The sequence below is a fragment of the Haliotis asinina genome, chromosome 15 (genome assembly GCF_037392515.1).
Source record: "Haliotis asinina isolate JCU_RB_2024 chromosome 15, JCU_Hal_asi_v2, whole genome shotgun sequence".
NCBI lineage: Eukaryota > Metazoa > Mollusca > Gastropoda > Lepetellida > Haliotidae > Haliotis > Haliotis asinina.
In genome coordinates this window covers 30,222,113-30,239,284 of record NC_090294.1, presented here as the reverse complement: position 1 = coordinate 30,239,284, position 17,172 = coordinate 30,222,113, and the positions used below count along the sequence as shown (strand labels likewise).

At 38.1% G+C, this 17,172-nt stretch overlaps 1 protein-coding gene across 2 annotated transcripts in view; it reads left to right on the top strand.

Annotated features, from left to right (window-relative positions):
• The window catches only part of LOC137265871 (probable sodium/potassium/calcium exchanger CG1090), a 62,587-nt gene that overhangs the window by 27,968 nt on the left and 17,447 nt on the right, over positions 1-17,172 (top strand). For both annotated transcript variants that reach the window (XM_067801333.1, XM_067801334.1), the window contains exon 5: positions 16,159-16,259. In XM_067801333.1, coding sequence (XP_067657434.1) covers positions 16,159-16,259 — 101 coding nt within the window. The remainder of the gene's footprint in view (positions 1-16,158; positions 16,260-17,172) is intronic.

The window sequence follows — 17,172 nt, the reverse complement described above, 5'->3', positions numbered from 1 at the left end:
AAGGAAACCCTGAGACATGGGGAATTCAGAACTCTAGGAAATCTACACTTACTTCATTTACAGCTTTGGTATGGCAGGAACGGCTTGTCAGTAGGAAAAATCATGTGGTTCATGGAGAGACTGACTACACATTCCCCACCCTTAGTTGGATATTCCCCACCCCTGACCAGATGTATATATTTACAAGCCATCATAGCCTAGCTGGAATTGTGCTGACTGTGGCATAAAACAACATTCACTCCCCTGCTATCAGGTGCTAGGTGGTCCTGTGGCGTTGGCATTTAGACTGCCTTGAATATGCTGGTATATTCAGTGTATAAAGTAAGCCAAATAGTCAGACATCAGGGCTGGTAACCTTAAAATGTTACCAGCCCAAAATGGATTTAACCAGACCAGACACCGAGGTATTGTGAATTTACAGAAATGTATGGAACATCTGGGTTTTTTTGTCAGACCATCCAAATGGTTAGCTGTAAATCTTGAATGATTAGCTGTAAATCTTGGACCATCCGTCAGAGGTCTAGCCTGTCTCAGGCAGTTGCACAGGCCATGTTTCATATGCTTGTGTATTGCTTCCATGAAACATTCTCCAACTTCAGTCTTGCACTGTCAAGGCATCACACTTTTCAGTAGTATCAAATAGTGGATGTGACACAACTGATGTGGTGAAATCTGAATCTCTCACCAGCTTCTTGCCTTTCAACATTTGTATGCTGCTTGAGAACTGCTTTTTCAGTAGCCTGCTCTGTGTCACAAGACCAACCCCATTTTTTATAATGATGTACTTTTCATTAACTGAGTTTCAGAAAACAAGCCAGTCGTTCACATCATAGTGGAATCAATAGAAAGAAGATGAGATTTTCCTGACAGGTGGAGGAGTAGGTTCGAGAATAACCAGTAGCATTGTGTAGGCGCAGATTGACACTGTGGTGCTGGTGAAGGCACTGTGTTCCCATTGAATTTCACCCTGTGACTCACTGGGAGAACCAGATCCCATCTTGAGGCATGACATGGGAGGAATCTTTAACAAGCTCCTGTCCACCTCACACATAGGTCCAACATAAGTGTCATGACAATTCAGTTCATGCCCTGGTAGGATGAATGGGCTGTATGGCTAGAGAATGTATGAAATATAGAGAGGGTAGTCAAGACAGGGTCAGACTTAGTGTCTTATGTACTATCCACATTTTGATATGGTTCACAAAAATTCCCATTTTTATCTAAATATAGATTTGTAATTTGAAACTGGATGAATGAAAGCATGATAACCCCTCTTTCGACAAACAGACACTTTATTATAACCTTCTGCACCTGATACATGAGTCATTATAAAAGTGGGTTTCATGGCACCAATCAACCAACAAATAAACAACACCTTTCAATAGCAGGTACTGAATCCACTTGATGCAGTGACATACAGAAAACTCTGATCCATGCTTACAATAGGCTTAGATATTTGAACCAAATTTGACCCACATAATAGTTTTCTGTAGAATACAATTTTTCATCCTTAGCAAAGTGTGAGAAGTATTCATGAGCAAGGGATTTTCTATGTAGCTTATGGTTTGTCTATCCGTCCAATATCATTTTGATTCCAGAGCACAACTTGAAAAGAGTGTTCGAACTATTGAATGTTTTTCAACAAAAATTGGTAGATATATGAGACAGGTCTTGATGTGGTGACTTTTGCTAATAGCAGATTTTTGGTATTTATATTTTTCATGGAAATGATTTGGATTCAGTCTAAAAAAATCACTTTAAGAAACTGTCAGATGATTTGTCCTTTTATATTTGTGGGGGCAGGGGGTATTTCTCATCTTCTGATGACACCTGTGTTACAGAGCTAGTGTTGACTAAATATGTGAACTGTCAACAAGATAGTGTTTCTTTCTTGTTTGGAAATAAGTCATGTTTTGGCCATCATGATAATAAAGATACTGTCAAATCAGAATCAAAGGTGAAGAATTTGAAACTTTGTGATAAAAGCTGTTTTAGATAGGTAACGTGATGTATTCACAGTGCACCATGCTCCAAAGAGGTGCGTTTTCTGACAGAAAGTCTGCCTCTTCAGTGTCAAATTGGGCTGACAGAATGGCACCAAGGGTGACAGTTCTTTAACCTCTGAGAAGGTGAAAAATATCTGAAGAGTTGTTATGCCTATAACCCGGGATTTGTTCCCCACATGGGTACCTTGTGTTAAACCCATGTCTGGTGTCCCCTGTTGTCATATTGCTGGAATATTGCTAAAATCAGCACAAAGCCATTCTCACTCATTCAAGGTAAGGATATGTTAGAGAGCCATGTAAATATACATCCACTGGAAGGTAGTTCTGCTATAACTGGCAAAAACTGAAGTTTTTGGACAAGAAATGCTGTTTTTTCTAAATCTGGAACAGCTTGACTTATTAATTGTTTGGCCAAGGTGGTTTAATTAGCAGTGTGAAAAAAGACAAGGTTTCATGATTGTTTTTTTATCCTTCCGGCATGTAATGCAGGGGGATATTGTCAATGCCTCGTCTGTCCGTCCGTCCGCCCGTCTGCCCGCCGTCCCTCCGTCCGTAATCATTTTGTTTCCGTAGCATAACTCAGAAACCGTTCAATATTTTTAGACCAAACTTGATAGATATAATAATCTCAACCTATAGTTGTGCCTTTTGCTATTTACAGAGTTTTGGCATTTTTATTATTTCTTGTTTTTCCATGGAACATTTTGGTGTTAGTCTAATGGTGGGGTAGGTTTTGTTTCTGGAGCAGACATCAAAAACCGTTCAATATTGTTTTCCTAAACTTGGCAGATATATCAATCAGAACCTGGAGTTGTGCCTTTTGCTATGTACAGGTTTTTGTGATTTATTATTTTCTTGGTTTCCAGGGAAATACTTCGAACTTAGTCTCAAAATGGAGGGATGGGCTTCGTTTCCGGATCAGAACTCAAAAACTGTTCAATATTTTTCTGCAAAACTTGGGAGATATATCAATCAGAACCTAAAGTGGTGCCTTTTGCTATGTGCAGGGTTTTGTGATTTATTATTTTCTTGGTTTCCATGGAAATGTTTCGGACTTAGTCTCAAAAGTGAGAGGTGTGTTTCGTTTCTTAATATCTTTCAGCAACACTTCGTAGATATGTAGGGCAGACCCCAAACTCGAAAACCATTTCATATCTTTCGACAGATCTTGGCAGATGTATGAGACAGATCTTGAAATGGTGACTTTTGCTGATGATAGATATATGGCATTTATATTTTTCATGAATTCCATGGAAACAATTCAAACTTAGTCTGAAAAAACAATAACTAACTGTCAGATGATTTGTTCTTTCAAACATATTAGGGCCGGGGGGATATGTCATCTTGTGATGACTCTTGTTTTCAAAGTTAAGACACCTTGGGTTAAAGAAGATACAGTATTCTGCTGAAGGGCTTTAAGTATGAGAGGATAGCATTGACCTCAGACTTAGTCCAACAATCTCTGTCAGGATAGTCAGTGTTAATTATGTCTTCACATCAAAGGCATGGTGTGAGAGAGTCCTGAAGACACACAGACTTGGTTTAGCTAATTAATGTAATTTGGATATTTCTCTTGACACTGGCATTGCTTGTCACTGATAAGTCCATCTGAACCTCTTAGGGAGATATATACTTTGCTTTTAGCTGAGGGTGATACAGGCTTATTTGTTATACTGACAGGAAGATTTTGTGTGTCTTTATGTATTAAGCCACTGCTGTATCTTTGTGTTGTAATACATCGTATTTCCAAAGCTTAGACAGTGTGTACATTAATGGCACAATGAAAAGAAACAATTTTTCAGAGCTTTGTAGCTGATGCATTCTATTTATATATCCACTTGTTTTCTGGTATATTTGGACATTAATGTAGGCATGTGTATTGAGGAGAATCTCGATTATATTACATAATCTGTCTGATTAACTGAATTGTGAATATCTACTTCTGAAGTCCATGTAAATGCGGTGGTAGCGAGTTTGATCTCCTCATCAGGGTTCCAAATGTGCAGCTTGTCAGTTTGTGTTGAAGGACTCACTGTATCAATGTGCTATCATTATCATGACAATTGAAAAAACAAAGCCCAAGGCACAGCATGATATTCAATAGTCAGCCTGTTGTGAGATAGAAGCTGTTGTTGTTGAAGGAGGGCCATGTGTCGTTGCTGACATGCTTCTACGTCACTGGGACAAAAACTCCATTTCCTGGCTTTATCAGTTGACTGATGAGACGAGAGCTGTTGAGAGTTGTGAAGCAGGAGCTGCACCTGAGTCCCTCCTACCAGTACAGAGAAGAGAGTGAATTAATGGGAGGGAATACATGGTGGCTTGTAACACTGTGGCAGAGGAAATGTGCTTGGATTTACAGATGAGGGCATCTAGATTACTCACTGATACTGTAAAAAGATATTGCCCCTGATAAATAGGAACCATTTATTAATTGCTTTAACCAGAAGATGAGGTTGGAGTAGTGAGTTTGATTTTGATACATCAGATATCATTTGCAATTTGAATTATGGGGCATTTTGTAACTGATGTTTTGTCAGAAGAGAAACATTTAAGTGTATAGAATCTTGTATTCACATCGCATCATTTAGAAACTCAGCATCCCCTGTAACCTGCATGTCATGACATCTATAACTTGCATGTTGTGACATCGTCTGTAACCAGCATGCTGTGACATCCCCTGTAACCTGCAGGTAGTGACATTCCCTGTAACCTGCAGGTAGTGACATCCCCTGTAACCTGCAGGTAGTGACATTCCCTGTGACCTGCAGGTAGTGACATTCCCTGTAACCTGCGTGTTATTAGTAAAAGGAATTTCGCCAAGAAAATCGATTTTTTAGCTGTATTTCATAACTGATTTCAGCTTGATACATTAATACTCAATGCTTGCTTATGCTTGAGATTATAATTCCTATTTCTGAATTATTCACATGGACTCGCTGTTCCTTGATCCATACTGTTGACATTGCTGTATAAAACTGCTTAGCTAGTTTGTTGTCACTGTGGAGTTTAGCAATAAATTGATTATTTTGGCTATGTCTGTGTCATCTATGTAATCAAGTGTAGATGTATGGAAATATGATAGCTACTTAGAGATTCTCGCCATGCTTAGAGCCCAGCTGCTGCTGGTCGGGATCATGGAGGTTCAATAACTACCTGACAACCAGTTGATGGCTGGCAGGCCACCATTTTCAACTGCCCTTTATTACTGGGAGAACATAGGTCATCTTTGTCTACTAGGTAGTTTATGTAGTAAGCAAACATGGCTGGAAATGCTAATAAATATGCTGGGTGAGATTGTGTTTTGTTGATGAAGTTTTATCAGTCACAGAACTTATGTTTCCCAATACTGAGACATTAATATCAGACATAATCTCAGTCTCCCTCACAGTCTCTGAATTGCATTATTTCATTTCCACCCTTTCTGCATTGGTAAAGCCTGAAATGAAACAGGTCTAGATTTCCTCAGGTTCTGAGTCTCCATCTCACTTGGGCTCCTTTTCATTTAAGAGGAACTATTTGTTTCTATCAAAATTATATATATTTAGAGTCAAAGTGTTATGAAACATGATCTGTTAGTTACTGAACAGGAATGTGTCTGTTAATTAACTGATACATATACCCTAGAGTGACATGTCACAAGATGACCACACACTTGATCATATCTGTGCATCTGACATCTGAAGGAGCCTAATATATGAAGATTGGTTGAAAAGGCCTGAGCCTAATGGTAAAGGATGTAGTGCACCACCTTGCTGTTTGTATGTAATTAACACAATTCTTCCTATACTTACATGCCACATCCAGGTATTATCAGGCGCTTGAAGTGTTCAGGGAAATGGACAGAACTGATCATTATGACAGTTTTCAGCTGAAAGGAGGGTAGTTCAAGAGGGTATGAGGGCAGCATGAAGATTATCCAAGATCTGAAAGACCTTCAACTGCCACCATTAAAAACATGTTGAGGTATATGATATGATTCGTGTCTGACTGCCAGCTCACAGTATACCTCAGTAACCTAAACAATAGGCATCTCTCACAAGACAGTTGAGAACCTTCACAGGACTGAATTGGTCATGTCAAAGGCTTCAGCATGCTGCATTCTAAGGCTTCTGACCCTGGATTAGATAGGCTGCAGGTTCATCATCTCTTGTGAGACTTCATGGGTTTTTAGGGCCAGCCTGGATCATTTCGTTGAGTTATATATATATCAGCAGGTGAGTCAGGGTTGGCCATTAGCAGCCAGAGAGTACACAACAGTCAGTACAGTGTTCAGTGAAAATATCCAATTGCTCTATGGAAGAATGCAAATTCTGTCCAAGTGATTGGATAAGAAATAATCTTGCCTGTTTGATGATTTTTTTCTGTTTCTTATGAAAACCATGTTTTAATATATTTATTTAAAACTGGAAATTAAGCACACTTGTAAAGTAGAATGATTGAGTTCCTGAGCATCGAAAATGAAACGCGCTCAGAACTTTTCAACCACCCCTTCTAAATGCCTTTGTTATCATGAGAAGTTAATCAACCACATGACACAATGAGAAGCAGTTTCTAGGTCAGTTTCAGTCTATTTCCATCACTGATAAAAATTCTCTCTACAAGTTCAACAAATGTCAGTCACTGTAGTACTGTTGAGCAGATATGAGATCATTGAGTTAAACCTTTGCACTGTATGTTGTTACACCTTTCTGTGGTTACACTGTATGCTTCGCTTGAAGACATGTGTGAAAGACTTCTGGATAAACATTGGTTGTATGGCCACAGTACTTTCTGCTTTAGAAATTAACCTGGGTACTGCTCTACAAGATGATCGTAGCCCTAGGATATGTATGGGATCGTAACTCCCATACTTTAACATAGACTTACGACTGTCGTTGCACCACACTCGCTTAGAGGAATGGGGCTCTGTACAGTTAATTTTAATAATTCTCAGTATGGATGTTTGATTTGGACATTTTAAACAGGGTAAACTATGATAATGGCATGTATGCTCTATGCTCACTACATGTATGTCTGTATGCATGACTGTCAGATTCAGCTCTTTATCCTCAATTGTTGTTGGTAGTTGCAATTCTTTGGTCATCTTTGACTGCAGGTGGCCAGGTTGCCATATATCAGTGTAGATCTGGTAATATAATGGGCTTGACATAGGTGAGAGACTTGCCTTGAACTAGCCACATGTAGACACCTAATGCCAGGTATGGCTGGAACTAGTCACCTTGGGATACCTGGTGGCATTTATGGCTTGAACTGGTCACTTTAGGACACATCGAGGCAGACATTGCTTGAAATAGTCACCATGGCATTAAATACCCTTCAGATGGGAACCTCTTTAGAACACCTGGTGGCAGACATGTCTTGACAGCTTTTAAGATCTGTTTTTCCTGGTGATATTTCATAATTTGCAGCTGTCTTTGGATACCTGCAGAGTACAATCTGCCATAACCTCATCACTATTAGATTGAATGTAGCATTGACAGAAATTCTGCAGTTAGGAGAACCTTGATGTACCTTGTTGAGATGTGGTACATGACCACCACTAACATATAGTGTTTGTGTTGTGTTGTCGTTTGGAGCAAATCCTGTAACTTGGACAGATTATGTCAGTTTCCTGTAACGACGAGTCCTGCATGAGTTTCCCGGCTTTGTATGCCACGGTTCCAAGTCTGTTACACAGGACAGACTATTGATGTGATTCCCAGTGTGTCATTAGCCTGTTGTTGTACATCCTAGACTCTTTTCAGAAAATTAGTGGATGCCTCTGTCATTGCATGGTCATTGTGTAGTCTGATAGAAGCACTTGTCATGACCACTGTAGTATGTGATGTCTGACAAGCAAATTCATTAAGGGAAATGCTGACGAGGTTGCTGTGCTAGCTGGACTGAACTGTATTCATGAAATTCCTTGTGGAATTGAATTCACTTACATTCTTTAGTTTAGCTGTGTGAATAAACCATCGATCATTCAGTGTTTCCTGGAATGACCTGAAGAGAGAGGCATTTCCGTCTTCAATAATACTGTTTGGGGAAAGACTTCAGTTAAGCTGTTGGTGGGGGATACCGGTATGATGGTTGGTTTGGAGGGTTGTCAAAACGGAAATGGAACTCAAGTGATACTTCCCATGCATTAATGAAACGTGAGCTAACCAAGTATTTGCTATTGGGACACGTTATCCTCTGTATAGTGGCAGACAGGCAGGGAGGATAATGGGAGGCATTTATTCAATACATTATTCATGAATAATTAGTTGCATGAAAATGATTGGTCAACAGACAGCAAAATATGAATGTAAACACCTTTTCTTTCTTTGGTTGAGTGAGTGAGTGAGTGAGTGTGATTTTACATTGCTTTTAGTAATATTCCAGCAATATCACACATTGTACTTCTGTGTGGATCGAACCCAGGTCTTTGGCATGATGAGCGAGTGTTTTAACAACTAGGTACACCACTGCCTGAGAACAAGCTATACTTGTTTGCGAGGCATCAATACTAATTAGTAATTAACTAAATGTAGCAATTATATTCTTTTTAATTTGAAATCTCTTCATATTCCTCACAAATGTAAGAAGCCAGCTGATGGTGAACAACAAAATGTTAACTCTTCATTTTTTCCATAAGGAATGTAATGATTTAAATAATCTTACATGAAGTATGATTAAGCCATTGATATCTGAACAAAATGTGCATTTGAGTATAGAATGTTTTGCATCTTCAAATATAAGCCACATTGACAAGCCTGATTAGATTCCTGTAATGCTGTAACTGATCTGAACAATCCAATTCCATTCCAGCGTGTATTGCTGGAACTAGTGATTGCCTGCAGAGAGACACAGAGTTGCTTTCACACTGTGGCTGATGTCAATAATGTACACGAAGCTTTTGCTGCTGGTGATTGGTTCTTATACCACCACTGTAAATTAACTAGGGGTATACAGCGTTCTTTCTGTCATTCCAACCTTCCTTCAGTCCATTCCTCCGTCACGAAATTATGTTAGGAGCACATCGCGTATAGTTTACATGCGAGGTTCACCAAACTTCACACACAATATGCCTTTTACTTTTTTGAAGTTCATCAGAATTCTGTTGTTTGCCATTTTATGAATACAAGACTGAATACAGAATGTGTTTTATGGTTATCTTGTCACGAGCATATCACCAAAACTATACATGCTAGGTTCAGCAACCTTAACACTCCAGTTAATTATGACCCACAGAAGTTCCTTTTGCTAATTTAAAGACTATCAAATTTTATTTTTTCTGTTTCCAAACCCAGGTCTGAGTCGTGTCGAGTGAACACTTTAACCTCTAGGCTACCGCTGTTGTGCCAACATATAAGGCAACATATGCTGAACCTCGGAGAACAGATATAATCTGTCCATGCTTGCTGAAGTGTATTGTTGTAATTGTGAACCTGGGCAAGATTCCCACACAAAAGGAATCCTTGTGTGTAGTCATAAAACCTTTGATAAAATGTATACAATGTGTGTCTTCAATTAATAATGATTGAGGTTTCCATACACAGGGTATTGTGACATATTGAACTGTGCAACATATTGTTATCAAATAATGTTTTCAGCATTTATGTCAATTCTGTGGAAATTATACCATATGTCAGAATAATTGCTTTATAATGATAAATGTTTTTTGTACAATATTTCTGATTTTCTACTTAACTGTATTTCAGAGTCTTCTGAAAAAATAAACCATAGGGGTTCTTAATTATGTATTCATGGTTTTATGCAGTGCAGAGATCTGCGCATTCTGTATGCACATACATGTGGAGAAATACTGATAATTTGTTTCAAGCAGTGAAAAGTACATATTATAAAGTGTATTTTTATTGTTCCAAATTCTTGACCAAAAATGCAACATTATTGTAACAGAGTGAGTCAGTGTAGTTTAATGCCACAATCAGCAATATTCCGGCTGTATGACAACAGTCTGTTAATAATCGAGACTGAATTAGGGAATCCAGTGATCACCAATATGAGCATCGATCTGCACATTTTGAACATGATGACATGTCTCAACCAGGTCAGTGTGCCTTTTACGAAGCATGGGTTGGTGGAGATCAGTTGTTCAGATGTTCAGTGTTGGTGCTTGTAGTTAGTGTCATAGTACCACATCTAACTACCACATCTAACTACCTTATGTACCTATACCATATCTAACTACCATATCTAACTACCGTATGTACCTACCATATCTAACTACCATATGTACCTATACCATATCTAACTACCGTATGTACCTACCATATCTAACTACCGTATGTACCTATACCATATCTAACTACCGTATGTACCTACCATATCTAACTACCGTATGTACCTATACCATATCTAACTACCACATCTAACTACCGTATGTACCTATACCATATCTAACTACCATATCTAACTACTGTATGTACCTGTACCATATCTAACTACCACATCTAACTACCGTATGTACCTATACCATATCTAACTACCATATCTAACTACCGTATGTACCTGTACCATATCTAACTACTGTATGTACCTATACCACATCTAACTACCGTATGTACCTATACCATATCTAACTACCACATCTAACTACCGTATGTACCTATACCATATCTAACTACCACATCTAACTACCGTATGTACCTATACCATATCTAACTACCACATCTAACTACCGTATGTACCTGTACCATATCTAACTACCACATCTAACTACCGTATGTACCTATACCATATCTAACTACCACATCTAACTACCGTATGTACCTATACCATATCTAACTACCACATCTAACTACTGTATGTACCTACCATATCTAACTACCATATCTAACTACCGTATGTACCTACCATATCTAACTACCACATCTAACTACCGTGTGTACCTATACCATATCTAACTACCGTATGTACCTACCATATCTAACTACCGTATGTACCTATACCATATCTAACTACCGTATGTACCTACCACATCTAACTACCGTATGTACCTACCATATCTTAACTACCGTATGTACCTACCATATCTAACTACCATATCTAACTACCGTATGTACCTATACCACATCTAATTACTGTATGTACCTATACCATATCTAACTACCATATCTAACTACCGTATGTACCTATACCACATCTAATTACTGTATGTACCTATACCACATCTAACTACCGTATGTACCTACCATATCTAACTACCATATGTACCTATACCATATCTAACTACCGTATGTACCTACCATATCTAACTACCGTATGTACCTATACCATATCTAACTACCGTATGTACCTACCATATCTAACTACCGTATGTACCTATACCATATCTAACTACCGTATGTACCTATACCATATCTAACTACCGTATGTACCTACCATATCTAACTACTGTATGTACCTATACCACATCTAACTACCGTATGTACCTATACCATATCTAACTACCGTATGTACCTACCATATCTAACTACCGTATGTACCTATACCATATCTAACTACCGTATGTACCTACCATATCTAACTACCGTATGTACCTATACCATATCTAACTACCGTATGTACCTACCATATCTAACTACCGTATGTACCTATACCATATCTAACTACCGTATGTACCTATACCATATCTAACTACCGTATGTACCTACCATATCTAACTACTGTATGTACCTATACCACATCTAACTACCGTATGTACCTACCATATCTAACTACCGTATGTACCTATACCATATCTAACTACCGTATGTACCTACCATATCTAACTACCGTATGTACCTATACCATATCTAACTACCACATCTAACTACCGTATGTACCTATACCATATCTAACTACCACATCTAACTACCGTATGTACCTGTACCATATCTAACTACCACATCTAACTACCGTATGTACCTATACCATATCTAACTACCACATCTAACTACCGTATGTACCTATACCATATCTAACTACCACATCTAACTACTGTATGTACCTACCATATCTAACTACCATATCTAACTACCGTATGTACCTACCATATCTAACTACCATAATGCTGACATGGCAGAGGTTATGAAGCAGGTGCTCCTTTCTTAGATACTTTCTTGGTATCAGATGCAGACATGGACTTGCAAAATCTTATTAATTGCTGAAGGTCTTTGCCAGTATTGAAAGTCAGAAAGAGTTGTTTAAAAAAATGAGCGTTGAGTAACGTACCTAGAAAAAGTGTTTTAATAATGAAATCTAAACAGTGTTATATTATGAATTTCTTGATTTAGTATTTTCTTCATGTTTATTTTGATCAAAAGCATGGGGCAAAATGAGCTACAGACAGTCAAAGAAAGCAAGTTTTCCATTAAGTTCACAGAGAAATACGCATGTCTTTGATTAAGTGCATTTGTTTCTATATTTGATACAAACATTGCACTTATTGGATGTCAGGAGACTGAGATGAGAGGGCACACTGTCAAGGAAAGTGATGCTTTTTCAAGAGGTTACGTTTTTCAAATTTATTACTTTAAACTTGATTTTCAGATGTAAGGATATTCTAGGAATTTGGTGTGAGTTACATTTATGTCTTAAATAGTACATAGCTTGATATAATGGATAACCGGAATCATAAATATCCTGAATAATACATTGTACAATTAGAAACATTGTACAATTGTGAAACACTGATGTAGGTGTTAGAGGCTGGTTGCCTACTGAATGAACTTAATGTCAATACGGAGTGGCTTCTGCTGCTTATATTGCTTGTGAACGATTAACATTATCTACATTTTGTTCAAAACTATGTAATTTCTATGAACACACAAACCCATAAAGAAAGTTTTCAAGTGCACCATATGTAATGAATACTATTTTGGTCTCATCCAAGATTCGAATGCACACTCTCAGTCAGGCACCTAATCTCCAACACACAAAGTCAGCATTATAACCCACTAAGCCATTGAGTGTTCAACAAAATAGAAATCCAGTACTGTGTACTGGCAATTAGTTGTTCAAATCCTGTGTGGGACTAAACCCTACAGAGAACTTGAATCAGTACTTGACTGTAATCCGAGTTATGACGTATGTGCTGTAATATCTGCCATCATCTGGCTATCCATGTCTTGTTTCCTGTCAAAGGTTAGGATGCATGCATATATGTCACTTAGTTGTCCATGACCATACCATATAGTACTGAAGATAAACCGAATTTGGAGAACCAAAAACAGCTGTAGTCTGTGGTTGGCTTATCTATGAGACACAATTTCACAAAAGTATTTTTCAGGTCATCAGGGCCCTGTCAGGGCGATCTTACAGGTCAGTGATACATCTGCCTGGAAGTTTACGTCTTTGTTATAAATGATCAATAAAGTACATATCGAAGTGTAGAGTTTTCATTATTTCACAATAATTTGCTCTTAGTCACTGTTAAAGTTTCGTACCTACCTATTTACACACAACAACAAAAAAATAATAATTATAATCCCATCTGGTCGTCAAGACATGTCATCTGCAAATGATTACATTCACAATTTCATATTTTGTAGTAAATTCAGTACATAAATAACAGTACAAGCTTGAGACAGGGAATAGGAACTGGATTAAATATTTATATTAGTAATTATGTAATATGACAGTAAAAATGTCTGTGATTGAATACTTGTATTGCATTTTGAGAGTACCAAGGGACAGTTGCATATTTTCTCTTTATTCTTAGCCTTCACTGTGCTTTGGATAAGAGTTCTTCCACACATTGATGCAATTTGTGAAGTGTGTTCTATATTCTTAAAATATAAAATACTCTGAAAGCTGCCAGCTGACTGTTCTACAGCCCAGTTGCAATCTGAGTACAATATGTATCCTAGCAGTGCCTGGGAGAACTGTTATATATTTACTTTGAACAGTAAATCCCTTCAAGATTTTGTAATGTCAGTTTAACATGCTACCGGTTGTGTATTAAAGGGTTGACCAGATGTCCGGCCATGAATACCCTCATTGTAGAATAAACCACTGAACTATGGATTTGTGACATCTTTATGGGAGTTTCACTCTCTTCATCTGTTTGCAGATGTCACTGTTTGTGATGATTATTGAATGAAAGTCACCGTGTGGCACGTATGTGTGTTTGCTTGGCCATTACACTGTACAGATGTAGTTTTTATTTCCGACAGGAATACTGTCTCATTGTGTGTCGTCTTCTGCATTGATCTTGAAAATTGATCCAACGTCAGCTATTTCCATATTACCATGCACGGACTGCTCTAACATGGAATGAATGGCACACAGAAGGAAATATCACATTAATTACCTTGTACATTCCTGTTTTATTGAGGCGAAGCGTTATGAATTACTTGCTCTTTATCAACCTTTCCTCCTGTATTGACTTTGCAGTGTCTGCAAGATTCGTGTGAGAAGTCAATACAATTAAGTCTCAGTTACAGTTCCTTATTGTATCTTATATTGTAGAATAACAGCAGGAGCAAGCTGATTCTTGTTCTGTCAAACTAAATTGTGACAGCTGTGGCATGAACAAGGATTTTATTTGGTTGACAGTGTGAAGCATGAAATTTGTGATGTATGAACCTAATATGCATGTAACACTGGGTAAAGATTTGGAGTCAAGGTGACAGCTAGATTAGTGTCTATCCATCCTCCCTCCTGTGATGAGGTCACTCGGTAGAATGCATTTCTTACCCCTCATGTTTTAACATATGCATTCACAATTTTCACTCAAAAACAGATTATATGTTTTTATGCTTGGGGGCTTCAAAACTTTATACATTGTTAGCCTGTTGATTATGATACTCACTGGTGTATGTAAGAATTTTCAGTAGAGTTAGACAAATCTAAGAGCATTTGTCATTTAATGATAATAATGACCACAAATCACTAATGTCCTATTAATATACTGCAGTTTAGTCTTGTATTCCCCCACAATTTTTGCATTTGTGGAGCTTATTTCTGGTGTTCATCCCTGTAATATTGCAAAAGCAGTGTAAAACTCAACTCACTCATTCACTCCAGTTTGTGGTAAATGCCGTCTTGGTCAATGGAGACAGGGAGTCTCAGCATTGCACAGAATACAGCTCAACTCTGTACTGCCATCAACCTGGACAAGGTACAAACTAGATGTGTCGTCTGTAGAACTGAAGTGCCCAGCACAGCAGTGGAATTAGGTACAGATTAATGTTTGAAAAGGTTTCATGACGTACACTTTGAGGATTGACATATATATTTCCAAATTGGTGACCTGTGAGGACCCAAGATAGAAATGGTCATCAGCAACCCACGATTGCTGTTAGAGATTACTAACAGGATTGGGTGGTCAAGCCTCAGTGACTTGGTTGACACATGTCATCCCAATTATGTGGATCAGTGCTCATGTTATTGTCACTGGATTGTCTGGTTGAGACTTGACTATTTACAGACCGCTACCGTATAGCTAGAATATTGCTGACTGCGGAGTTAAACAACAAACCATTAATGGGTCAATTACATCCAATCCAATTCCTTGTTTTGACTTGTGCCACATATTCCTGTGTATTGCATGTGAATTATTGAGTTCCTTTTGCATGTGTTTGTGATGAATGTCAATGATATGGAAGAATATCTCCTTCTTCATTGTCACGTGTATAGTATGAGCATCATTATGAGAGAATCATTACTATTGATGGGGATGGTGGTTAGTCTAGTGGTCAAGGTGTTCGCTCTGAAGACTGGGGTTCAGTTCCCCACATGCCCAATGTGTGAAGCCCATTTCTGGTGTCCCCTGCTGTGATATTGCTGGAATATTGCTATAAGTGGCATAAAACTAAACTGACTTACTATTTGATGGTGATCTTTTAACACATGCTTGTGATACCAGTTAATGGGGTCTGCTTGTAGCAAGGATGTCATATTAATATGGAAACGGGTCTCTTTGGCAACACGCCTAAATTTTCACGCACACATGCACATATTCATGCACACACACAGACACACACACACACATTGGCTGCATGGGGTTTTTCTCTGAGAAGGTGTATGGTACCATATTGATGCCATGTAAATTAATGGAAGAGGACAATATTTTGTCAAACTATAATCACTATTTGCAGTTCAGGTCTCCAACAGTGACAGGCCTATTAACAAAACAACATGTGACATGAATTGCTAAAGTGGCAGCTTTTGATTTCAGGTGGTGCACCTGCACTGGTGGCCGATGGTGCGAGACTGCATGTGTTACCTGCTCAGTGTGCTGGCTCTGGTACTGGTCATCATGGATGAAATGGTCAAGTGGTCAGTGACAATACAAATACAATTATATACTAATTGAGTCCTCAATCTGCTAAAACAATAATCATTTATTTTGTTGAGCTTTGGAATTTGTTCATATTTAGTATTTGCATTGTCCATGGTTTTGCTAATTTTATGTGAATTATATTTGCTGTGCAATGACTGACAATGACCTTGGCTTGCATCACCTGTGTAACAGTTAACAATATGGGACTGGATAAAAGTATCAGAACAAGACTGACTAAAGCCTAGGGCTAAGCCACAGGGAATCATTGAGTAGTGCAATATGTATCAGAACATCAGGTATGCCTATCATGACACTATCAAAATATTTCAATTACTGGCTTACCTGATGTCCTTGCGGGTGAAGCGATTACTGGTTATGCCACAAGACTGGGTTCGACTCCCCAAACCATGCAACAAATGTGGTTATGTCTTAATATTCTTAATATTCTTCATGAACATGGTCCTCTTAGACATGTCTTGTTTCTGAAAACATGAGAGACAAATGAATCGAAGTATCATTGTTGCTGAGATTTTAAGCCATTTCAAACATTTTTGGTACGTTTGAAAGCCAAGGTTAGCAAGGCAAAGACTTTTATTAACAGCTTTAAAACTATACCAGAAGTAGGAATTGGTGGTTTCATCCTGTAATGACTGAAATTATTAGAAATATGTTGTCATCTGTGAACCAAATGACTTCAAGGGTTACCTCATAAATCTAGGCCAGACAAATTAAGATACTCCAAGTCAATAATCTTGATATCACCACCATGTCTGGGCCACCTTTGTTGATGGGAGGTATCTGGGAAGGCTTTTATGGTATCTCCACACTAATGTGGATGATGGAAAATAGCTGTAAGTTTGGCATTGTGTACAAGGCTGTAGACTAGAGGTGACATTTAATCACTAAGGC